Genomic DNA, 26,846 nt, shown 5'->3' with positions numbered 1-26,846 from the left:
AAAAGCCAAGCCAAAGGCAATGACAATAACAATCCAAGTCCCTGCAGCACGTATGAAAGTGAAATGATTGGTTTCCTGCAGAACTATGCCAACAGTTCCAGTCTTCCGCCTGCCAACCTCACCACCCACTAGAAAAGCTAATAGGCATTTAGGGATACAATCATTTTAGCCTACAAATATAGACAATGAATAGGGTAGTTTCCAAAAACTCCTGAGTTTAGGGAAAAGAAACCAGTACAACCTGGAGTCAGGTTAGGGTAGGCCACTAAAGGGATCCTAGGGAATCAGTTTGTGCCTCAGGCGGTAGTGGGACTGTGGCAGTGGAAACCAATAAGTTTACCAACTACCATCCTTCTCTCAGGAGTGGTTGACTCGAAGTTCCCCAAACTATCGGGAAACATTTGTGTCGGAAGGGCAGAGGGAGTTGAAGGAAACCACTGAACGCCCTGCGGGTGACTGCATCAATATTGCGCTAGATCATCAGTGCTTCGACTGAGCAGGTCAAGGAGGCGGGCACGGCCCAAAGTGGCCCAGAGAGGGTAGGATGGAGCCAGCCTCTAATCACTCTTTGGGAATCCAGGGGTCACTACAACGTTTTGAGTCAAGGGGGAGAACTGAGGCCCAATCAACAGCTCGAGCGTCAAGGCTATTTTGTTAAGGAAGAGGGCTCTAATCATCTTCTGTGGCCACTTTTTAACTAATTCACCCTGACGTGGAAGCGCCTAGCGATCTGGGAAAGACCAGCTCTCAGCCTAGCCTCACCACCGTATTAGGGTCAAACAAACCTCTCCAGGAAGGAAGAGCCTCAAGAAGCGTCAACCACCTCATATAGGTGTCACACTCTTTTTTCTAATGTATAGAGAGGCGGCGGGGGCTTGAATAATAACTGTGATATTGTTAAGTGTTTTCCATTTACTAAGTGCTGGAATAGGTACAAGACAATCAGATTGGACATCATCCCTGTCCCTTATGGGAGTCACGATCTAACAAAGGACAGGTGCTGAATCCCCATTTTCCAGATGAGGAAACTGAGGCACAGAGAAATGAAGTAATTTGCTCAAGGTAAGCAGGCTAGTGGCAAAGCTGGGATTAGACCCCAGGTCCTCTGAGGCATGGGCCTGTACTCCTTCCACTAGACCATGCTGCTTCCTTCCATGAGGGCAGACTGGGAGGAGGGGACAGTTGCAGGATCCCAGGTGGATATTCAGCTCCGCTTGCACCATTTGAAGACTGGCCCTGAGTTCAGACTATCAGCCATATCACTCAATAGGAGAATTATACAATTGATAAGATTTCAAATGAAAGATTCAAATTAGTTACTTCTGAAACTCCACTGGGTTGCAGGAACTCATACTTCCCTTTTCCTCCCTCCAAACATTTGCTCTTGGTTATTTCTGAGGAACTTGGCTTATTTTGAGAAACATTTGCAAACTCTCTCATCTTATTCTGTAATTAAAAGAATTTTAATTTGTCAACTAAAATGAGTTCTGCATGCAATGGCAGGGCCAAATGCATTAGAACAGTGCTTGGCACATAGTAAATGCTTAACAGGGAAGCAGTGTAGCTCAGTGGAAAGACCCCGGGCTTGGGAGTCAGGGGTCACGGGTTTGAATCCTGATTCCGCCACTTGTCAGCTGTGTGACTGTGGGCAAGTCACTTCACTTCTCAGTGCCTCAGTTCCCTTATCTGTCAAAATGGGGACAAAGACTGTGAGCCCCATGTGGGACAACCTGATAACCCTATATCTACCCCAGTGCTTAGAACAGTGCTCTGCACATAGTAAGCGCTTAACAAATGCCAATTTTTTTTTCCATTTTAACAAATACCATTATTATCATTACTATTATTATTAAAAAAGCACTTTACGGCAGATTATTACTAGTTTGCTTGTTTGGACTTCACTTCTTTGGTGGTACAGACAGTTCCAATGCCTACCTCTAGGAAAGTAATTTCAAAATTATTCAGGGAAGGACATAAGGTCTATTAAATGTTTTGACAACTAAAGGGACCAACTAGTTAAATTCTAATTCCCAAGACTGTTGGAAAGGCTGCCAGTTGAATGATGGAAACCAGGGAATTAATATGTCGTTAGCCTCATTGTAAAGTTTATTGCAGTTTCAGTTTAAAAGAAGTTGGGGGAAGAACTGTGATCAGCGGCAAGAATCATACATGTACGAACATTTACACAGCAGTAAAAAAACTTCATTCCATGTACTTCAATCAATTATGAGATTCTCAAGGAGCAAAGTTTTTTTTGAGAATTAAGGAACTTTGAGGGGGAGGCAGAAAATTATTTTTTTTTACATTTTACAGATAAGGTAACTGAGGCACAGAGAAGTGAAGTGGTCACTCATGGTCACGCAGCAGACAAGTCTAAGAGCTGGGATTAGAACCCAGATCCACTGGCCCCCAGACCCAAGCTCTTTCCCACCAGGCCATGATGTTTACTGCTTACTTTGTGATTTGGCTTGGTTTTTTTTGGTTCTTTTTTTTACCCCTGGTGGGGTTTTTTTGGGGTATTTGTTTATTTTGGCACACTGGGAAGTGGGGACTGACACAACAGAAGAGAAATACTGGGGAAATTAGGTAACATTTCCTCACCACATTTTGGCTACTTCAGTCCAACAGTATCCCACTCAAGACAAATAAATCAGCTTGTTATATTCAAATTTGGGATTCAAATTAAAATAACTCCACTTTTCATTTGAGTTCGCTGTTTTAAAGTTAACAATTCTTCAAGCCTCTGGCAAAAACATGTATTACATCATCCTCATGGTCAATATCATCTATGACTATAAGTTGGGGTCCTTGCCCAAACTCTATGTGAATTGCATATGGCCTTACACAATTCACTTAGGCAAACAAGGATGATACCTCAACCTTCTAATATAGATAATGGTCTTCCCAAGTGTTTAATTTTAAAGCATTTTTTTGAGTTCAAGAAAAAGATACTCATACTTAAAATAACAGACTTTTTCTTACATGGCCCGCCTTCCCCCACCTCTCCCCATCCCCCTCCAAGATCCCAGTGTTGACAACTAAATCATTCATTCAGTTAACTACTTCAACCCAGCAGGAAAGTCCATTAACTTTTACAGTATGAAACAGAGTTCCCTGCAAGGATTTCTTTCCAGGATGTACTCAGTAGACAGACCAAGCTTTGGCAAGAGAATCTTTTAGAATCCTTTTATTCCTTTTAGAAAAACTACGAACTTATCTCATCGGCCTTAATCCCCTGCGTAAATGAAATTCTGCTAATTTACCCTTTAAAGTTTAAAAATTTTGACTACAGATATTGGAACCTAAAAGGGTATACGATTAAGTACGTTGAGACTGCAAGCTCTCTTTTTCTTTCTGCTAAGGAAGGGACTTTAGCCTGGTAGACCTTGTGGTTTCAGGACTTCAAATCTTCAGTAAAGACAGTTATGGCTCAATTGATCAATGGCATTTATTGAGCACATTCTGTGTGCAGAGAACTGTACTAAGTACTTGAGAAAGTACAAAGAACAAAGTAGGTAGACACGTTCCCTGGCCACAACAAGTTTACGGTCTAATCCAGGCCCAAAAGCAGGAAGGGAGGGCGGAGGAAAGGGTGAAGTTTGGGATCCAGAGCGGCAGGGAGCTTTCAGTATCTTTTCCCATCTCTGAGGCAATCAAACGCCTTGAAATAATTTCTCAGTTCCCCTTCTTTCCTGCCAAATCACCACCCCATGTTCCAATTAGAACTGCTTTATGACCTCGGGCAGTTCACTTAACTTCTCTGTGCCTCAATTACCTCATCTGTAAAATGGGGATTAAGACTATGGGCCCTATGTGGGACTGGGACTGTGCCCAACCCGATTATCCTGTATCTACCCCAGAGTTTAGAACAGTGTCTGGCACATCGTAAGAGCTTAACAAATACCACAGTTACTATTACTGACAGAATAATGCCACTGTACTAAATTCTGCAGGTACCTTTTTTTAAAAAAAAATGTAGCAGAAAAGGAGCAATTTCCACATTTTTTCCACAGCATTTGGGCATCCAGGCATCGGAAATCCCCAAAAAAATGAAACACCCTTCCTCTTCTTCCCATTTCCTTTCCTACTAAAACAGTTCACCCTAGTGTCACTATCATTAGCATCATCATCAGTGGTATTTATTGAGAGCACCAACACTATTTGAGCATTGAACACCAGTCTATGGAGTTAGGGAGCATAAAAAAGAAGTAAGACTCCTAGGTGATCCCAGTCTCTGACCTGGGAAAGACACTTAACTTCTCTTTGCCTCAGTTTCTTCACCTGTAAAATGGGGATTAACTACCTCTTCTCCATCCTACTTAGACTATGAGCTCCATGTACGACAGAGGCTGTGTCCAACCTTGTATCTTAACTTGTATCTACCCCAATAGTACAGTGCAACGTACTTAGTACAGTGCTCTGCACACAGGTAGCACTCAATAAATACCACTGATTGACTGACACATAGTAAGCACTTAATAAACACAGCAACTATTATTATTATTATTATTAATAAAAGACATGACCCCTGCCCCGTTACTCCCCCTTCCTCAGTTGAAGGCTTGAGGAACCTATTGAAATCTGACCTGGACACACTCAGCAGAAACAAGCCAACACCTGAGACCAAATGATATTGGGTGTCTGGGGTCGTCAGACTTTCAACCCTGGAGCAGGTAGAAACAAACATGCAGCCTCAGTCTTTTAATAATAATAATAGTAATGTTGGTATTTGTTAAGCGCTTACTATGTGCAGAGCACTGTTCTAAGCGCTGGGGTAGATACAGGGTAATCAGGTTGTCCCACGAGGGGCTCACAGTTAATCCCCATTTTACAGATGAGGTAACTGAGGCACAGGGAAGTGAAGTGACTTGCCCACAGTCACACAGCTGACAAGTGGCAGAGCTGGGAGTCGAACTCATGACCTCTGAGTCCGAAGCCCAGGCTCTTTTCCACTGAGCCACGCTGCTTCCGGCAGAGCCATTTGGCAGTTCCAAAGCCTCAGAATCCCTCTTTTAAATTTTTGTTTAGGGGGACTGGGAAAGCTTAGTAAAGATTTTTATCAAAACACTTGCCCCCCACTTCCCTCCCTAATCGCCATGATCTGTTCACTCTCCAGTGGCTTCTTTCCCACTGCTCAAACATGCCCACGTCTCCACCTGGTAAAAAACAAAACAAAAAAAAAACCCTCCCTTGACCCCATGGCTCCCTCCAGTTATCACCCCATCTCCCTCCTACCATTCCCCCTCCAAACTCCTTGAAGGAGTTGTTTACAACCCTCTGTCTCAGGTTCCTCTCCTCCAATTCTCTCAACCCCCAGCCCCCACCCCTCGGCCAATCTGGCTTCCATCCACTTCACTCCACAGAAGGCACCCTCTCAAAGGTCACCAGTGATCTCCTTCTTGCCAAATCCAACGGCCTCTACTCCATCTTAATCCTCCTCGACCTTTCAGCTGGCTGTGACACTGTCGACCATCCCCTTCTCCTGGAAACATTATCCAACCTCGGCTTTATTGACACTGTCCTCCCCTGGTTCTCCTCCTATCTCTCTGGTCACTCATTCTCAGTGTCTTTCATGGGCTCCTACTCTGTCTCTCACTCCCTAACTGTGGGTGTCCCTCAAGATTCAATTCTGAGTCCCTTTCTATTCTCCATCTAGACCTACTCCCTTGGAAAGCTCACTGGCTCCCTTGGCTTCAACTACCAACTCTATGTGGACGATTCCCAAATCTACATCTCCAGCCTTGATCTCTCTCCCTCTATGCACACACATTTCTTTCTGCCTTCAGGACATCTGTACTTGGATGTCCGGATGCCACTTCAAACTTAACATGTCAAAATCACGCCACTTCAAACTTAACATGTCAAAATCAGATCTCCTTATCTTCCCATCCAAACCCTGTCCTACCCGACTTTCCCATTGCTGTAGACAGCACCACCATCCTTCCATTCTCACAAGACCATAACCTTGGCATTATCCTTGATTCCTCTCTCTCATTTAACCCAAATATTCAATCACTAAACCCCAAAGGTTCAACCTCCACATTGCTAAAATCCACCCTTTCCTCCCCATCCAAACTGCTACCTCATGAATCCAAGCACTTATCCTTTCCCACTTCGATTACTGCCTCTGCCTCCTTACTAACCTCCCTGCTCTGTCTCTCCCCACTCCAGTCCAGTCACTCCGCTGCCCAGTTCATTTTTCTACAAAAACATTCAGAACCTGTTTCCCCATTTCTTAGGGACCTTCAGTTGTTGCCCACCCACTTCTGCAACAAATAGAAACTCCTTATCATAGGCTTCACAGCACTCAATCACCTTGCCCCCTCCTACCTCACCTCACTACACTTCTACAACCCATCCCGCACAGGTCACTCCTCTAATGCCAATTTACTGTACCTCGCCGCCGATCTCTCGGTCACGTCCTGCCTCAGGCCTGGACAGTCCCCCTTCTTCATATCCAACCAACAATTACTCTCCCCAACCCACCCCCTTCAAAGTCCTATTGAAGGCACCTCTCCTCCAGGAGGACTTTCCAGATTAAGCTCTTTTCCTTTTCCTCCACTCCCTTCTGCATCACCCTGACTTGCTCCCTTTATTCAACGCCCATCTTACTCCCACAGCACTCATGTACATATTTGTAATTTATTTCTATTAATGTCTGTCTCCCTCTACACTGTAAACTTGTTGTGGGCAGGGAATGCATCTGCTATATTGTTAGACTGTACTCTCCCAAGAGCTTAGTACAGTGGTCAGCACACAGTAAGCACTCAATAATTGAAGAACAGGGCCATGCTTGATACAGCGGCTATGAGGTCGCCTGAGTTTCAGAGCAAGATGATTCCGGTGGTAGTTCTAACCACTTGTGCCGTAAAAGGAAAATTTCTAAACCTTGTGAGCTCGGTGTGGGCAGGGAATGTGTTGGATGTTATATTGTACTCTCCCGAGCGCTTAGTGTAGTGCTTTGCACACAGTAAGCACTCAGTAAATACGATTGAATAAATAAATAATAAATAAACCTTGGATCACCCACTGAGTGCTGTTCCCTCTGGGCTCCAGCTGAGACTAACACAATCTACATGTAACAATATAGTTTGGAGTTCCAGGCACTTGAGCTGGCAGTGTTTCTTTATCAATCAGTGGATGGTATTTGAGCCCTTAGTGGGTGCAGAGCACTGTACTAAGCGGTGGGTAGCCTACGATACAACAGAGGTGGTAGACCAGCTCCCCGACCACAAGGATCAGAACATAAGTGCTAGGGACAGAGGTTCGGGTGAATATCGAGGGCATAAAAGGTACAGATCCATGTGCGTAGCCGACTCAGAAGGGAGAGAGAGTAGGAGAAATGAAGGCTTAGTCGAGGAAGGTCTTTTGGAGGAGATGAAATTTTAATAAGCCTTTAAAGTTGGGGAGAGTGGTGTTCTATCAGATATGAAGAGGAAGGGAATTCCAGGCCAGAGGGAAACTGAGGGCAAGGGGTTGGCAGCCAAGTGGGTGAGACCAAAACAGACAGGAGGAGGATTTAACAAGTGAGATTAAAAAAAAAAGGGTGACTGTGGCAAGAGGAGGGAAAAGTAGGAGGGAGAGGAAAAGGGGCAATAATCGGTAGAACGTATCGTGTGCCTACTTACTGTGTGCAGGGCACTGCACTCAATGCTCGGGCGAGTTCGATATGACTCACCATGGAAGCCGGAATACCAATGCCGCTGGAAATGTGTGCAATTGCCCCGACCCTGCTCAGCTCTGGTTCAAAATAGCCTTGGGCTGACAAAACCAGATCAACTTGACACGGTATTTTAATAAAGCTGGCATCGTGTCCTATTCTTCATCCTCTCATTTCTTAGTACTGAGTGCAAACAAGTAATGAACCAAAAAACCGTTTTGGTTTATTTTTGGTTTACTTTTTTAAGCCCAACAGCTTCAAGGTCCTTAAAAGCAGTCGTTTTACCTTGGAGCCTATTTTAATTTACCCTCGTTACGATTCGCTTTTATAAAAAGAAAATCATAACTGCAACACTGCTGTCAGACTATGACTTAATAAGACACTCATCTAATCTTCACATCTCTCTCTGTGAATAATTTATCCCTTAGAGCTCCCTGGGTTTGCAATGAATTGTGGCAATCAAGACAGGTGAAGCCAGGATAAAATAGGCAGCAACTATCACCGTCAGGAAAGATTTCCGGGTCATTCCAGTTTCAGATGTTGAGAGGTTTTCTGCTCAAGAAACAGCTTGGGACGATCAAAAAGTAATTATATTCAGGTGGGGTGAGGACTGTCTGTTGAGATAGTAATTAAGGTGAAGTGGGATGAGAAGTGAAGCCTGGGGGTCAAGAAACAAACATAACAGCTCAGTCAACTAGCAGGGGTGGGGTCTTAGGTTGTTCAGGGAGGTAAAGGGTGGCAGAATCAAAGAAAGAAGGTGGAGACAGCTGGTCCGGTCCAAAAGTAGAGGCCAAGAAGCTGCCCTAGTGTCAGCTGCATCAGCAACTGTTTGCTCTCAAAGCCCTTGGCTATGGCAGAGAGGGGGGAGGTGGACCAAGTATTGTGTTGTAAAATGAAAAAGCTGACTGGTGAACGGTGACCAAGTCAGTATTCTTTTGATCTGGTTAAAAATTAAATGGAAAAATGGGATCCGAAGATCACAACTGCTCTGGGACTGGATTATTTTCCAGGCCGATTTCCTCTTCTGTTGTACTCTTTGCTGTTTAATTCCCTGAAACACTGATGACATTTTAGGTAGGGCGGGTGGGGGGGGAGAAGGGAATTGAAGCATGCATACAATAAAGCTAATCAGAACGACATGCAATGCAAAAAACATTTCAAGAACGGTAATTTGTGGGGAATAAAATCGAGCCAGGTAGTTGGGTGCAGGCGCACCTTTTTCAGGAAGTCTCTACACCGCACGAAAACGAAGATCCGGCAAATCACAAAGCCAATCAACTCTGCCAAGTGAAACAAAAGCCACTTCTCTCAGGTTTGGAAGAAATGCAATTCCACATGGGGCTGCAGTTTGGGGCGCTGCCACCAAAGGAGGAAACCTTGAGGTTTGTCTTTCAGAAGCGGCGGTTCCCAACATCGGGCTTAAAAACACACACTAATCTATAATCGGAGCAATAAGGATATTCCGAACGGGATAACGGAAAGGAGTGTGGGTTGGGGGTGAAGATCCCATTGTTGTTGTCCCTACCCCCCAGCGCTTGGCACATAGTACGTGCTTAACCCAGAGCACAGTGCTTATTACAATGACTAGGGCTCGGGGCAGGTAAATCTGGCTCTCAGGAGGCTGCACCTGCTCTTGGGGTGAGCGGTTTATATCACACTGCAGCCCTTTATTACTTCGGTCTCCGGAGCACTGTTTTTGGGGGCGTTTTATGATGGTATTTGTTAAGCCCTTACTGTGTGCCAAGCACTGTTCTAAGCGCTGGGGTAGATACCGGGTAATCAGGTTGCCCCCCCCCCCCCGGGCTCAAGCTTTTAATCCCCATTTTACAGATGAGGTCACTGAGGCACAGAGAAGTGACGTGACGTGCCCCAGGCCGCACAGCAGACAAGGGGCGGAGGCGGAATTGGAATATTTGTTAAGCGCTTACTCTGTGCCAAGCACTGTTCTAAGCGCTGGTTGATACAGGGTAATCAGGCTGTCCCTCGTGGGGCTCGCTGTCTCAATCCCATTTTCCAGATGAGGGAAACTGAGGCTCAGGGAAGTGAAGTGACTTAATAATGATGGCATTTGCTAAGCGCTTACTATGTGTCAAGCACTGTTCTAAGCGCTTACTCTGGGTCAAGCACTGTTCTAAAGCGCTGGGGAGGCTACAGGGTGATCAGGAGGCTCCCATTCTTCATCCCCGTTTTAATAATGTTGGTATTTGTTAAGCGCTTACTATGTGCAGAGCACTGTTCTAAGCGCTGGGGTAGATACAGGGTAATCAGGTTGCCCCACATGAGGCTCACAGTTAATCCCCATTTTACAGATGAGGTAACTGAGGCCCAGAGAAGTGAAGTGACTTGCCCAAAGTCACACAGCTGACAAGTGGCAGAGCTGGGAGTCGAACTCATGACCTCTGACTCCGAAGCCCAGGCTCTTGCCACTGAGCCACGCCCAGAGAAGTGAAGCGGTTTGCCCAAGGTCACACAGCTGACAAGTGGCAAGATCCGGAATTCGAACTCATGACCTCGGATTCCCAAGCCCAGGCTTTTCCAGTGAGCCACGCGTTTTACAGATAATAATAATAATGTTGGTATTTGTTAAGCGCTTACTATGTGCAGAGCACTGATCTAAGCGCTGGGGTAGATACAGGGTAATCCGGTTGCCCCACGTGAGGCTCACAGTAAATCCCCATTTTACAGATGAGGTAACTGAGGCCCAGAGAAGTGAAGTGACTTGCCCAAAGTCACACAGCTGACAAGTGGCAGAGCCGGGAGTCGAACTCATGACCTCTGACTCCCAAGCCCAGGCTCTTTCCACTGAGCCACGCCCAGAGAAGTGAAGCGGTTTGCCCAAGGTCACACAGCCGACAAGTGTCGGGGCCGGGATTCAAACTCGGACTCCCCAGCCCGGGCTCTCAAGCGTTTAGTACAGTGCCCTGCACAGAGTAAGCGCTCAGTAAATAGTGAATAAAGTGAATGAACAGGCCATGCTGTTAAGAACGCTCTTCGTTGTATCTCCTACCTTCCTCTAGACTGTAAACTGGGTGTGGGAAGGGAGTGTGTCTGCTTACTATTCTCGTGGCCTTGCCCAACGTTCAGTACAGTGCTTTGCACACAGTGAGCGCTCAATAAATACGACTAAATATGGGAGGGTCGGGGAGGGAAAGCAGTGTGGCTTAGGGGAAAGAGCCCGGGCTGGGGAGTGGGAGGCCGTGGGTTCAAATCCCGACCCCGCCCCCTGTCTGCTGTGTGACAAGAGCCCGGACTTGGGAGTCGGAGGGCGTGGGTTCAAATCCAGCTCCCGCCGCTTGTCTGCTGTATGACAAGAGACCGAGCTGGGGATTCGGAAGGTGTGGGTTCAAATCCCACCCCGCCGCCTGTCTGCTATATGACAAGATCCCGGGCTGGGGAGCCGAGGGCCGTGGGTTCAAATCCCCCTCCCGCCGCTTGTCTACTGTGTGACAAAAGCCCGGGCTGGGGAGTCGGAGGGCGTGGGTTCAAATCCCACTCCCGCCGCGAGACCGGGCTGGGGAGTCAAAGGATGTGGGTTCAAATCCCGCTCCCGCCTATTGTCTGTTGTATGACAAGAGCCCGGGCTCGGGAGTCGGGGATGTGGGTTCAAATCCCACTCCCGCCTATTGTCTGCTGTATGACAAGAGTCCGGGCTGGGGAGTCGGGGGATGTGGGTTCAAATCCAGCTCCCGCCGCCTGTCTGCTGTATGACAAGCTCCCGGGCTGGGGAGTCGGGGGACGTGGGTTCAAATCCCGCACCCGCCGCCTGTGTCTGCTGTGTGACAAGAGCCCGGGCTGGGGAGTCGGGGGACGTGGGTTCAAATCCCTCTCCCGCCGCGAGTCCGGGCTGGGGAGTCGAAGGACGTGGGTTCAAATCCCGCTCCCGCCGCTTGTCTGCTGTATGACAAGAGTCCGGGCTGGGGAGTCGGAGGACGTGGGTTCGAATCCCACTCCCGCCGCCCGTCTGCTGTATGACAAGCTCCCGGGCCGGGGAGTCGGGGGACGTGGGTTCAAATCCCGCTCCCGCCGCCCGTCTCCTGTATGACAAGATCCCGGCCTGGGGAGTCGGAGGACGTGGGTTCGAATCCCGCTCCCGCCGCGAGCCCGGGCTGGGGAGTCAAAGGATGTGGGTTCAAATCCGGCCCCGCCGCCTGGCCGCTGTGAGACCTCGGGCAAGCCGCTTCACTTTTCAGGGGGGCAAATGGGGATGCGCGGACTGCGCGCCCCACGTGGGGCCACCCCCTTACCCCAAACCCGTGCCGGCCACAGTGGGGAAGGGTTTACAAAATGCTGATGGCGATGACTAATAAGCCTTAAAGGGGGGGTGGGGGGGAGGAGAAGGGTCTCGGGGGCCTCGGGGGGGGGGGGGGGACGGGACACCCCAAACTGGAGGAGGATGTGGGTGTGTGAGGGAGAGAGAAGATGGAGGGGGGAGGGGGGAGGGGGTGTTTTTACCTGTGTGAGGCGGGGATCCCCGGGGGGCGTCAGGCGGGCGGCCTCTTCAGGACCGGTCGTCTCCCCCCTCCGCCTCCTCGCCCGCTCGGCGCGAGACCCCCTGTGGCCCCGCCGCGCGCCCGCGCGCGCGCGCGCGCGAGACCCCCCCCCCTCGGCTCGCGCTCCCCCCCCCCTCCCCCCGCCCTCGCGCGCCGGCGCGCGCCCCGCGCCCGGCCAATGGGAGCGGGCGGACGGGCGCGAGGCCCGCGTCGCGCGGCATCCTGGGAATTGTAGTTCTTCGGGCGGCCCCCGCGCGGGCGGGGCGGGGGTGGGGGTGGGGGGGGGCGGGCCGGGCGGGACTGGCCCGCAGAGTCGCGTCATTCATTCATTCATTCATTCATTCGTTCGTTCGTTCGTTCCTTTAGTCATTCATTCATCCAGTCATTCATTCATTCATTCGTTCGTTCCTTTAGTCATTCATTCAGTCAGTCAGTCAGTCATTCATTCAGTAATTCATTCATTCAGTCCGTCATTCAGTCAGTCAGTCATTCAGTCATTCATTCATTCAGTCAGTCATTCAGTCAGTCATTCATTCAGTCATTCATTCATTCATTCATTCAGTCAGTCATTCAGTCATTCATTCAATCAGTCAGTCAGTCAGTCAATCAGTAAGTCATTCATTCATTCATTCATTCAATAGTATTTATGGAGCACTTACTCTGTGCAGAGCACTGCACTAAGCGCTTGGAAGGGACAAGTCGGTCACAGATAGAGACAGGCCCAGCCCTTTGACAGGCTGACAGTCTAATCCGGGGAGTTTCGGGGAGCACTTACTGTGCGCAGGGCGCTGTGCTGATAATAATAGTCATTCAGTAGTGTTTATGGAGCGCTTACTATGCGCAGAGCACTGTGCTAATAATCATATTCATTCAATAGTGTTTATGGAGCACTTACTATGCGCAGAGCACTGTCCTAATAATAATCACATTCATTCATTCAATAGTATTTATGGAGCGCTTACTATGCGCAGAGCACTGTGCTAATAATAATATTCATTCAATAGATTTATTGAGCACTTACTATGCACAGAGCACTGTTCTAATAATCATATTCATTCATTCAATAGTATTTATTGAGCGCTTACTAGGTGCAGAGCACTGTTCTAATAATCATATTCATTCAATAGTATTTATTGAGCGCTTACTAGGTGCAGAGCACTGTTCTAATAATCATATTCATTCATTAGTATTTATTGAGCACTTACTAGGTGCAGAGCACTGTTCTAATAATCATATTCATTCATTAGTATTTATTGAGCGCTTACTAGGTGCAGAGCACTGTTCTAATAATCACATTCATTCAATAGTATTTATTGAGTGCTTACTATGTGCAAAGCACTGTTCTAATAATAATATTCATTCATTCAATAGTATTTATGGAGCGCTTACTACGTGCAGAGCACTGTTCTAATAATAATAATAATGTTGGAATTTGTTAAGTCCTATGTGCAGAGCACTGTTCTAAGCGCTGGGGGAGATACAGGGTTATCAGGTTGATCCATGTGAGGCTCACAGTTAATCCCCATTTGACAGATGATGTCACTGAGGCCCAGAGAAGTGAAGTGACTTGCCCACAGTCACACAGCTGACAAGTGGCAGAGCTGGGAGTCGAACCCATGACCTCTGACTCCCAAGTCCGTGCTCTTTCCACTGAGCCACCCTGCTTCTCCATAACACTAAGCCACGCTGCTTCTCTATAACACTAATAATAATAATAATAATGTTGGTATTTGTTAAGCGCTTACTATGTGCCGAGCACTGTTCTAAGCGCTGGGGTAGACACAGGGGAATCAGGTTGTCCCACATGGGGCTCACAGTCTTAATCCCCTTTTTACAGATGAGGGAACTGAGGCACAGAGAAGTTAAGTGACTTGCCCACAGTCACACAGCTGACAAGTGGCAGAGCTGGGATTTGAACTCATGAGCCCTGACTCCAAAGCCCGTGCTCTTTCCACTGAGCCGCGCTACTACTGCTACTACTACTACTAATCTTGGTATTTGCTAATAATAATGGTGGTATTTGCTAAGTGCTTACTATGAGCCAAGCACCGTTCTAAGCGCTGGGGGGGGGATACAGGGTCATCAGGTTGTCCCACATGAGGCTCACACTTTTAAATCCCCATTTTCCAGATGAGGTCACTGAGGCACAGGGAAGTTAAGTGACTTGCCCAAGGCTGCACAGCAGACAAGGGGTGGAGGTGGGATTGGAATAATAGTAATAATAATGATGATGGTATTTAAGTGCTTACTACATGCTAAGCACTGTTCTAAGCGCTGGTTGATACAGGGTAATCAGGCTGTCCCTCGTGGGGCTCACAGTCTCAATCCCATTTTCCAGATGAGGGAACTGAGGCTCAGGTGAGTGAAGTGACAATAATAATAATAATGAAGATGGCATTTGTTAAGCGCTGACTATGTGTCAAGCACTGTTCTAAGCGCTGGGGAGGATACAAGGTGATCAGGTTGTCCCACGTGGGGCTCACAGTCTTCATCCCCATTTTACAGCTGAGGTCACTGAGGCCCCAAGAAGTGAAGTGACTTACCCGAGGTCACACAGCAGGCAAGGGGCGGAGCTGGGATAAGAACCCACGACCTCTGATTCCCCAGCCCAGCCTCTTTGTACTAAGCATTTCTTAATCGCTTACTATGTGCCGAGCACTGTTCTCAGGGCTGGGATAGATACAAGGTCATCAGGTTGCCCCAGGTGAGGCTCACAGTCTTAATCCCCATTTTACAGATGAGGGAACTGAGGCACCAAGAAGTGAAGTGACTTGCCCCAAGTCACACAGCTGACAGGTGGCGGAGCCGGGATTAGAACCCATGACCTCTGACTCCTAAACCCGAGCTCTTTCCACTGAGCCATGCTGCTTCTCTATTAATACTACTACTGGAGCTAAATAACACTAATACTGATTACTAACAGTGGTAATATTTATTAACTGTCCCAGCCACTGTACTGGATGCTGGGGTATATATGGAAAGAGCCTGGGCTTCGGAGTCAGAGGTCATGGGTTCGAATCCTGGATCTGCCACTTGTCAGCTGTGTGACTGTGGGCAAGTCACTTAACTTCTCTGTGCCTCAGTTACCTCATCTGTAAAATGGGGATTAACTGTGAGCCTCACGTGGGACAACCTGATTTACCCTGTATCTACCCCAGCGCTTAGAACAGTGCTCGGCACATAGTAAGCGCTTAACAAATACCGACATTATTACATAATCCGGTCGAGCACAGTCCCTTCAGGAGAAGCAGCATGGGTTAGCGGAGGGGCAAGGGCCAAGGATGATGATGATGATGGTATTTGTTAAGCTCTTACTACATGCAAAGCACTGTTCTAAGCACCAGGGTTGATACAAGGTTGATACAAGGTAATCGGGTTGTCCCACGTGGGGCTCACAGTCTTCATCCCCATTTTACAGACGAGGTAACCGAAGGCTGAAGGGCTTAGGTTCTAATCCCGACTCTGCCTGCTGGATGATCTTCGGCAACTCATTTCACCTCTCCGGGACTCAGTTCCCTCATCTGTAAAATGGAGATTAAAAGGGTGGGCCCCCTGTGCAGCAGCATGGCACAATGGATAGAACAGGGGCCTGGGAGGCAGAAGGTCTTGGGTTCTAATCCGGCTTCTGCCACTTATCTGCTCTGTGACCTGAGCAAGTCACTTTGCTTCTCTGGGTTTCAGTTACCTCATCTGTAAAATGGGGATTGAGACTGTGAGCCCCTCATGGGACAGGGACTGTGTTCAACTTGATTTGTGTGTAGCCACTACAGCACCTGGCACATAGTAAGTGCTTAATAATGTTGGTATTTGTTAAGCGCTTACAGAGCACTGTTCTAAGCGCTGGGGTAGATACAGGGTAATCAGGTTGTCCCACGTGGGGCTCACAGTTAATCCCCATTTTACAGATGAGGTAACTGAGGCACAGAGAAGTTAAGTGACTTGCCCACAGTCACACAGCTGACAAGTGGCTTAATAAATACCATTAAATACCATTATTATTAACAGGTACTGTGTCGAACCTGATTAACTTGCATCTATCCCTGCGCTTAGAACAGCACATAGTAAGCGCTTAACAAATACCATCATCATCAATATCATCATCCTCCTCCCTGACCCGCTCAGGACTCACTGTCTTCATCCCCACTTTACAGATGAGGTAACCGAGGCACAGAGAAGTGGATTGCCTAAAGTCACACAGGAGACAAGTGGCGGAGCCAGGTTGAGAACCCAGGTTCTTCTCTCAGGCCAGTGCTCTTTCCGCTAGGACACAAAGACAGCGTTTCTCATTCTCTCCTACAAAACCTAATTGTTCTCATTCTAATGCTATCCCACTCCTCTCACCTTCTGTCATGCAAAAGGGCTGTCAGGGTATATGAGATAATGGTTCCTGTTTATGTATTTATGTCTCACCCAGAATCCAAGAACTTTCCAAAGGAACTATACACCATGCTTGTGTTTATAAATTCTGTCCATGTTTAAAGTTAATAAGACCAAGATAGCAGTTGATTAAGTCCGGTTTCCGGAGCTAAGCTAAAAACCATGGGAAAATGTACAAGCTTCTTAACACAACAAATGTGACAACTTAACATTTAAGCATAAACCCAAGTCTTCTGAGGGGTCTAGGACTCAGAAAACCTGGGTTCTAATACAGGATCTGCCACTTGCATGCTGCGTAACCTTGGGAAAGTCACTTAACTTCCCCGTGCCTCAGTTTCCTCATCTGTAAGGTGGTGATTAAATACTCGTACTTCCTTCTACTTAGACTGAGAACCTCATGCCCATGGGACAGGGACTGTGTCCAATCAGATTTTCTTGTTTCTACCTGACTGTTTAGTATACTGTTCGGAGCACAATAAGTGCTTAATATTACAATGATTAAATAAGCATAGGCAGCCTGGCTTATGAAAAGTTTCTGGAAGAATGACATAAATAGGATTTCACTGAGCCTCTATCTTTCCTTTCCAATTAGTGTGATTGCAGCATGGTGTAGTGGATAGAGCATAGGCCTGGGAGTCAGGAGGTCATGAGTTCTAATTCTGGCTCTGCCGCATGTCTGCTGTGTGACCTTGGGCAAGTCATTTAACTTCTCTGTGCCTCAGTTACCTCATCTGTAAAAAATGGGAATTAAGAGTGTGAGCCCAATGTGGGGTAGGGACTGTGTCCAACCTAACTGATACTACCTCAGTGCTTAGAACAGTGCTTGGCACATAGTAAGTGCTTAACAAGTACCATATGCACCAATGCAGGGCTGGACAAAATATAACTCCGGGCCACCTACTGATTCTATTCTGCCCACCATTATGTCTTGCAAAACTATATGTTTATGTCTTAGTACTATATGCAGCATATGGTATCTGGTGCCTCAGTTGTAAGTTTATTGACGAATACTGTGATCACTCAAGCATTTTACATGGGAGACCTTCAGTAGCATACTAAAATTGGTGGTTGTGTCTCTCCCAGGTCAATTTATTGCTCAACCCTTTATCATCAGTAGCTTCTCCCCAGTCTTTTTCACCTCCCCAGGCCATCATTCAGAGATAAATCCCCAAGGCCTCAAACAATGGCAGATTGACACCCCTATAATCACTCTACAAAGACAGTATTACAGTATTATCTTAGGTCATACTCCTGAAAAAAGAGCACAAAGAGTAGTGAAACACACATCTTAAATCTGTCAAGTTTTCATCCTAGTATTTTCATAAGGACTGAGGCAAGAAAAATGATTTCAGACCCTGTACAGTGTTGTTTGGTGACACTGCCGTATTTAAAAGTTCAAATAATCAACTCCGAGATGAAAGTCTTAGCTAAAATTAGTTTGGTGGCGTAAATGAGTTGATGTATGAATGTGAAGGTTAAACAAGGTAAGAATCAGAAGGATTTAGAAACAGGACAATAGTTGATTAAGCTCTTATTACAGTGCTCTGCATACACAGTAAGCGCTCAGTAAATAACATTGCTGGATTGATAGTAGATAAGCTTTTACAACAGGTAACAACCTGTCACTCAGGAAGATTAAATCATGATCAGGAATCAAGACCCAGTGGCCAATTTTCACAGGTGCAGAACCTTCCAGGACAAGGAATAAAAGTGTAACAAATTGAATAACCACAATACTTCCTCCATGATGCACCCCAGATTTGGACATCCCCTACACAACCCCAGAAACACAACTGCTTTAAAAACGTCCTCCTCTTCAGAACCATCCAGAGGATGGGGCCCATAGAAGGGCACACTGCCACAGGCACAGAACCTAAAAGGGGCAGTACTGATTGATTGATTCATTCGTTCAATCATATTTATTAATCACTTACGGTGTGCAGAGCACTGTGCTGAGCACTTGGGACAGTACAGTTTAACAATAAAAAGTGTCATTCCCTGCCCACAACAAGCTCACACTCTAGTGGTGGGGGTGGGGCGGGGGAGACAAACAGCAATACAAATAAATGAAATTACAGATATTTACTATGTATATATTAGTGCTGTGGGAGGACAGTGTTGATTCCAATAAGGATCCGAGCCAAAGTTCAGCGGGGGTTTGTGAGCTGTGCATTAATTCCTGGAGGAATGCCCAGATACACCAACAAAGAGAGTTCACTCAGACAAGATGGTTATCTATTCACCCCTTGGCAGGAAGGTAGGGAGCATATCACCGGCAATCTTCCCATGAACTTGGTAGGGGAAGGGGGGTGCATTGTTCTGAACAAATACGGGGTCCAATCGACCTTTCAGAGTAGTGCTAAGCATTATACTGTTAGTTTGGGAGAGTTCAGTGATATGATACACACGTTTCTGATGACTGTATGTTTTATCACCTGCAGCAAGATTTACTTCCCCTTTGAGAGTGTAACCTTCTTGTTTATTTTCTCACAATTTCTAACGCTTAGACTTCCTGCTATGCTCCCTGTAGGCATTCAATAGATACTTGATGGTTACTTTTTTAAAGCATTTGGGAGGCCATATTTGAGAGATTCAAAAATCCGAGAAAATTATGAAATGTTATTAATGTTCTTTTTTTACGGTTGTTAAGCCCTGACTATGTGCCAGGCACTGTACTAAGCCTGGGGGTAGATACAAGTTTGGATGCAGTTCACGTCCCACATGGGGGGGGCGGGGTGACACAGTCTTAATCCCCATTTTACAGATGAGGTAACTGAAGCACAGAGAAGTTAAGTGACTTGCTCAAGATCACACAGCAGGCAGAGCTGGGATTAGAACTCAGGTCCTTCGGACTCCCAGGCCGTTGTTCTCTCCACTAGGCCATGATGCTTCTTTATTGTTGGTTTCACTTTGGAGTGGTTTTTGTGCAACAGTTTACAACTGTGAGGACTGTATAAACTGGTTAGGGAATTGGATAAACCCTTACCTGCTACTGGCACCCAACAAAATGGAATGGGTTTGGGGTTCATTCATTCATTCATTCAATCGCATTTATTGAGCGCTTACTGTGTGCAGACCACTGTACTAAGCGCTTGGAAAGTACAATTCGGCAATAAAGAGAGACAATCCCTGCCCACAACGGGTTTACAGCCTTAAACGTAGACCCTATTTCATCAAGCTTTTCAAATTTTGGGACCTCAAGACACCGTCATGAATTTGGTTCTCAGGAGGAGTTTAATATCAACTTATTTAAAATGCATGTCTTCACATTGAGATTTTGAGCATAATCCAAGATTATAAGGCAAATGCTTATGTATATCAGAAACTTGGCACAGCAAATGCAGTTGAATTTCAATGACTATATGCAATGAATGTCATTTTATGTGACTTTGAAGCACTTTGAATATTACAAATAAAGGAGCAAATTGCAGAGAAATTCGCAACTGTTCTAATTTCCTGATGTTACCTTTAAAATACTCAAATCTCCAAATGCAGTTACGTCTTTGAAATATTAAATGGCAAAAGTACATTTTTGAGCATCTAAATAAATAGATGACATCTTTTCTTTGAATACATGCATAACATCACTGTGTACATAATAATGTTTAAGTAATAACTAGTGAGGCAACCTTAATTTAACTATTATTTTTTAATCAATCAATCAATGGTATTTATTAAGCACTTACTGTGTGCAGAGCACTGTACTAAGTGCTTGAGAAAGTACAATTCATTAGAGTTGGCAGTTACAGTTTCTGCCTACAAGGAACTTACATTTTAGAGAGTGAATGGTTTTCTATATGGACTTTCAGAATATCACAATGAAACTAAGGATAATTAATTCAACTCCCTAACAAAAACCAACAAAACAGCAATAGGATACAAATGGGGAAAAATAAATACAAGTATTAGTGTTTGCAATGATTTGCATTTCAAGGGTGTTAACGTCATCTTTACTGTTGATTTCTTAAATACAAAAATCAAAGCTTCAGCTTTGCCATCTTAGTAAGAAGATTCTCCCTAGATATCAATAAAGCTAAACTGAAAAAAAAAACACCCCAAAACAAAACACTTTTGCAAGGAGCAAAGAGTATGCCCCCAAAGCAAAGGGGATCAACCACCTCTCTCTTCCATCTGGAAGCAAAAAGTGAATTGTCAGAAAGAATCTACTCTTTCTTCTTGGGGTGTTTCAGTTCCTGCTTATTTGTTCCTGATTATTCCTGATAGATTGATTGCTTGTACCATCAAGAGAGTCTCAAATTGACTATCTCAAACAGGACAAAGAGATAATAATAATAGTATTTGTTAAGTGCTTACTATGCATCAAGCACTGTTCTAAGCACTGGGGTAGATTCATGATCATCAGGTTGGACATTGTCCCTGTCCCACATGGGGCTCACTGTCTTGATCCCCATAATCCCCTCAGATGCGGTAACTGAGGCACAGAGAAGTGAACTGACTTGTCCACATTCACACAACAGACAAGTGGTGGAGCTGGGATTAGAGCCCAGGTCCTTTTGACTCTCAGGCCCATGATGGCAGTGATGATGAAGAATAATAATTGTACTTACATGCTTCCTGTGGGCCAAGTACTTTACTTAGCACTGAGTGTGGGGACTGGGTTGTGCAAGAATATTTGATTCAGACATGGTTCCTGGCCCCACATAGGATTCACTACCTAAAATGAGGAAAGAGGACAGTCACATTGGGTAGGATTCACTATCTAAAAAGAGGAAAGAGGACACATTGGGAAAAAAAATCAGGGAAATTCAGGAAAAGAGCACTTTCATCACAATCATAACAAAGGAAGCAGCATCCTGTTGAGGGAAAAGTTTGGGGGCTACTTCCCATCCAAGGCAGGGCTGTCCTTGGTTGAAAAAGTGCCAGCTCCTCCATAATTACCAGCTCTGCAGGGAAGCAGTGTGGTCTACTGAATAGAGCATAGGCCTGGGAGTCAAAAGGACCTGGCTTCTAATCCCGACTCTGCGACTTGCTTACTGTGTGGCCTTATGCAGTCACTTAACTTCTTTGGGATTCTGTTTCCTCATTTGTAAAATGGGGGTTCAGTATCTGTTCTCCCTCCTACATAGACTGTGAAACTTAATAATAATAATAATTATGGTACTTGTTAAGTGCTTATTATGTGGCAAGCACTGATATTACTTAAGATGTGGGACAGGTACTACGATCAACCTGATTATCTTGTAGATCTCTCCTAGCGCTTGACACATAGTAAGCACTTTAGTATTATTATTAGTATTTGACAGAATATTCATTGTAAACATGCACACATACACTCAGCCCTCTTATTCTTAGAAACGTTCTGAGGGTGTACCTTGTGTATGCATGTTTATAAGCTAAGTGCCCAGGATGCTCAGGGCTGATTTGGTCTAACAGTGAGCTTCAGTGTTGTTTATTGGGAGGGGAAGGGGCTCTACTTTGTGAGCCCTGGGGCAACTACCATAAGATGGCCATGTTAGTCCTGGGGCTAGTGATTTTTAGATCTGTGCAAGGCTGTGGACCCTCCACAACTCAGATAAAAACATTTTAAGGATGTCCAGAAAGGTTGAACCTTGCTTGGGCTGGAAGTCTCCCAGTACTTGTCACCCACAGCCACCCACCCCACCCTTCCCTCTTCCCCCTCCCCCTATCCCAAGAGCAGCCCTGGACTGTAGCATCCGGTTCCTATCTAAATCCCACAGAGATGGGAATTAGATCACAAGCAGATTGGAAATGGGTCAGCCTCATCTCTGGGGACCATGGCCATTCATGCCCAATTGCTCCCATGGATGAGTCCCAACAGACCAACTACCCTTGAGTCAAAGTCCTTGTCCCCTGGCACCCTCCTAAAGGGGTGGGCTATGGCCACTTCCAGTTTATTCTGGACTCATTTCTAGGCTGGCACTACCCTAGCCACCTTGCTTTGTGCCAGAGGGGCATCCCAACCTTTATCAAACCTACAGACCCAGTTAGTCCCACCAAGCCCGTTCAGGGCTCTGGGGTAACGTGAAAGGAATGACTGTAAGCTCACTGTGGGCAGGGAATGTTCTTTTATTATTATACTGCACCCTCCCAAGCGCTTAGTACAGTGTTCTGCACACAGTATGTGCTCAATAAATGCAACTGAATGAATGAATGGAAGTGAGGCAAAGGAAAGGCAGGGGGAGAGAGGGGGCAGCGGTAGAGAAGACATTGCTCTTACCAATTATTGTACAGACCCCAAAACAAACAGAATAGCACCATTCCCAGAAGGGATTTGGCAAGTGGTAGTTGATGATGAAAAGCAGATTCATTTGGAAAAGCAGAACTGAAAGAAAAATGGCTAGTGGTTAGGACATAATTGAGCAGCGGGAGCGCTGTGAATTCTTGGAAACGACAAAGAAGCTGAATTGTTGGTTGATGAGGGCTCAGTCGTCCAACAAGCAAAATTACAAGATCAACGGAAGTTCCTGATGGGCTTTTTTGTACTGTTATTCATATTTGTTGATTTGGAAAGAAAGAAAAAAAAGAGAACTCTCTAACACAGTGTTACTTTCCCACAACATGTGAAGGCAATAATCTCTAACAGAAAAGTCTGAGTTCTTCAAAAGGCATATGACCTTATGACTAGTAAATAATAATTTTGCCTCTCAAGGATGATGGGGCAGACTTAGGAATTTAAAAACCCTGGTTTTTAAACTTAGAAACCTGTTCCACCTCCATAAGAGATCTAGCCCTATACAGTGCTAGTGGGAGATATTTGTCTGCTAATTGAGCACTTTCAGAGTCAGGCAGAAATGCTCACAGGAAGCATGCAAGTACAATTATTATTCTTCATCATCACTGCCGTCATGGGCCTCAATCTAATCCCAGCTCTCAGATGTGGCTCTCGGGGTCTGTTTTTTTGGAGTGTCATCTCCAACTAACTTATTAAGTCACTAGTATGCTCCATGGGTTCTATGGAGGCAGGAGGCTTGGTGCTGAAAATTAAGATACCACACCAAAAGATTTCTGGTCTCCTATTTGATCTGGACTGATAAATCCATAACCTTGGTGTTATCATCGACTCATCTCCCTCATACAACTGACATAGTCAATCTGCCACCAAATCCTTTCAGTTCTACCTTCACAACATCACTAAAATCCTCCTATTCCTCTCCATCTAAACTGCTACCACATAAATCCAAGCACTTATCCTAGCCCACCTAGATTATTGCCTCTGCCTCCTTGCTGATCTCCTTGCCTCCTGTCTCCCCTCACACCAGTCCTTACTTGATTCCGCTGCCTGGATCATTTAAAAAAAAAACAACCCAAAACATTCAGTATATGTCTCCCCACTTCTCAAGAACCTTCAGTGGTTGCTCATCTTTGTCTGCATCAAACAGAAACTCTTTACCAGAAGTTTTAAAGCACTCAATCAGCTTGCCCACTCTTACCTAACCTTACTGATCTCCTTCTACAGCCCAGCCTGCAAACTTCCATCCTCCAGTGCCAACTTACTCACTATGACCGATCTTGTCTATCTTGCTGCCAACCCCTTTTCCATGTCTTCCCTCTGGCCTGGTACTCCCTCCCCCTCCATATATTCCAGACCATCTCACTTCCCAATTTCAAGGCCTTATTAAAGTCACATCTTCTCCGAGAGGCCTTCACCTATTAAGCCCTTTTTCCCCAGCTCCCTCTCCCTCTGCATCATCTATGCCCTTGGATTTGCCCTACAGCATTTACGTACATGTCTGTAATTTATTTATTTATATTCATGTCTCTCTCCCCAACTAGACTGTAAGCTCATTGTCTACCAACTCTGTGAGAGTGCACTCTCCCAAGTGCTTAGTACAGTGGTCTGCACATAGTAAACATTCAGTAAATTCCACTGATTGATTGACAGGGGACAGACCAACTGAACAGCAGACTCTATGATGCAAAACCAAACCGTGAGCCATTGAAGGAGTGAGAAATGGGGTGTTGGGTTCATGGAGCTTTCCCTCCCACCTGAATGAATAGAATTTAATCCTCTCTCTCTGGGCTAGACCCTTGATGATCCTGGCTCCTTTCCATCCATGACAGTCTGCCCCCGACCTCATATGAAAGGAGCTAGATCCCCCAATGCACACTTGCCTTCAGGACCCCCTTGAAGCACCCCTTCCCTACCTTGTCACATGGTCCACAGTGTTTCACAGCTCTGACAGAGGGAGCAACCCCAGCCCACACGAGTCACCAATTCAGACATCGGGTCTCCTGTTCTGGCTAGATCCACTGGGAAATGAGCTTAGACAATCCCATCTCCTGCCCCTTACCGGGGATCCAATGACAAACCACAGCGTTTTTTTTTAACGGTATTTGTTAAGTGCTCACTATGGGCCAGGCACCACTCTAAACCCTGGGGTAGATACAAAGTAATCAGGTTGGAAACAGCCTAAGTCCCACAAGGAACTCACAGTCTTAAAACCCATTATACAGAGGCACATAGAAGTGAAGTGACTTGCCCAAGGTTACACAGCAGATAAGTGGCAGAGCCGGGAGCAGAACCTAGGTCCTTTCGACTCCCAGGCCCATGCTCCGTCCACTAGGTCATGCTGATTTCTCACCTAATATCTTACAGAAGCCACCCCCACAACTCCTGAATAGTGGAAGAAATTAGGAGGGAGGAAAAGAGGGAAGCGGTGAATGTCATCCAGAATTTTATAGCGTGCATGTTGAAAAGCTGAGTTATTTAAAGTCCTAACGTTGGGGCATTAGGGATGAAAACTTTTTATGGCTGCCATGCTCTTGGAGTGCCCTCTGCTGGCCCCCATTAGTGTAGAAAGAGTCCTGAAATTGGGGCTCCCACCTCCCATTAAGGAGAGAAAGAGAAATCCGAGGGGCATAGGATAGGCAGAGTTAACTTGAAAACCTGTATTATAGGGAGAGGGGAGAGAAGGAGGCCACTTTCTGTTTAGTGCTGATGCCCTTGGGGAGGCAGTGCCCCCTGGTGAACAGACCATTTGGTTGGGAGTCCAACAGGGAAATAATAATAATAATAATAGTGTTTAAGTGCCTGCTAGGTGCCAGGCACTGTACTAAGCCCTAGGTAAATACAAGATAATCACTTTGGACAGCCGTTGTCCCACATTAGGACTCATGGTCTTCATCCCCCATTTTACAGATGAGGTAACTGAGGCACAAAGAAGTGACGTGACTTGCCCGAGGTCACTCAGCAGACAGGTGGTTGAGCTGGGATTAGAACCCATGTCCTCTGACTCCCCGGCCCATGTTCCTCCCACTAGGCCATGCTGCTTCTAACTCTACCCCAACCACTCATAAGAAGGGTGGCCATGGCCATCAATGGGCCCTCTAGGATACCAGACACTCTTTTGCCTACCCAGAAGTAACAGACTGATGCTATGGACATTATAATAATAATAATGTTGGTATTTCTTAAGCGCTTACTATGTGCAGAGCACTGTTCTAAGCGCTGGGGTAGACACAGGGGAATCAGATTGTCCCACATGGGGCTCACACTCTCAATCCCCATTTTACAGATGAGGTGACTGAGGCACAGAGAAGTTAAGTGACTTGCCCACAGTCACACAGCTGACAAGTGGCAGAGCCAGGATTCGAACTCATGACCTCTGACTCCAAAGCCCGTGCTCTTTCCACTGAGCCACGCTGCTTATGCAGGTTAAGGGCAATGCAATTTACTGATGCTGCAGAAATATTTGCAAATAGTCCCAGGGTGCATCACCGGATGGACTCCCGAGCCCCTCCATTGGTCCATTCAATTCCCAGGAACCAAGGCATAGGGAGGCTGCGGGACTTTGATAAAAATGCAGGACATATGCTTGCTGCATAGTAAGTGCTCAATTGATTGATTCTGGTGCATTCTCACTAAGATCTCTGGGGGCTGGGATCATGTCTACCTACTCTACTGTACTGCACTCTCCCAAGTGCTCCGTACAGTGTTCTGCACACAATAAGCACTCAATAAATACCACTATTTGATTGATTGACAGACCACCTGAAAACCAGACTGTCTGATATAAAGAAATAATAATAATAATAACATGTATTTGTTAAGTGCTTACTATATGCCAAGTACTGTTCTAAATGCTGGGGTCTATACCAGGTAATCCAACTGGGCCAAGTTCCTGTCCACATGGGGCTCGCAGTCTTAAACCTCATTTTACAGATGAGGGAACTGAGGCACAGAGAAGTGAAGTGACTTTCCCAAGGTCACAGCAGACAAATGGAGAAGCTGGGATTAGAAACCCATGACCTTCTGACTCCCAGGCCCATACTCTATCTACTACGTCACGCTGCTCAACCAGGTTCGGTGTATCTGTCCACATCACCCTCTCTTTCAC

The 26,846-nt window shown here is 46.1% G+C and overlaps 2 protein-coding genes across 6 annotated transcripts in view; both read right to left on the bottom strand.

The window, feature by feature from the left end:
• The window catches only part of KLHL8 (kelch like family member 8), a 41,157-nt gene extending 28,938 nt beyond the window's left edge, over nucleotides 1-12,219 (bottom strand). For 2 of the 3 annotated variants that reach the window (XM_029077121.2, XM_029077122.2), the window contains exon 1: nucleotides 12,113-12,219. The gene's annotated coding sequence lies outside the window, so the exon portion shown is untranslated. Of the gene's footprint in view, nucleotides 1-8,875; nucleotides 8,941-12,112 lie in introns of all 3 variants that reach the window. The other variant, XM_039913743.1, reaches the window with a different exon arrangement.
• An 8,841-nt stretch (nucleotides 12,220-21,060) lies between these two features.
• The window catches only part of LOC100085529 (estradiol 17-beta-dehydrogenase 11-like), a 50,152-nt gene continuing 44,366 nt past the window's right edge, over nucleotides 21,061-26,846 (bottom strand). The window contains exon 7 of one of the 3 annotated variants that reach the window (XM_029077125.2): nucleotides 21,061-21,202. In XM_029077125.2, the coding sequence (XP_028932958.1) occupies nucleotides 21,119-21,202 (84 nt within the window). In that variant the 3' untranslated portion in view covers nucleotides 21,061-21,118. Of the gene's footprint in view, nucleotides 21,203-22,798; nucleotides 22,832-26,846 lie in introns of those variants that run through there. The other 2 variants (XM_029077123.2, XM_029077124.2) reach the window with 2 other exon arrangements.

This window comes from Ornithorhynchus anatinus, chromosome 12 (assembly GCF_004115215.2).
Source record: "Ornithorhynchus anatinus isolate Pmale09 chromosome 12, mOrnAna1.pri.v4, whole genome shotgun sequence".
In the NCBI taxonomy this organism is placed as follows: Eukaryota; Metazoa; Chordata; class Mammalia; order Monotremata; family Ornithorhynchidae; genus Ornithorhynchus; species Ornithorhynchus anatinus.
This window is presented reverse-complemented; position numbering and strand designations above follow the sequence as displayed.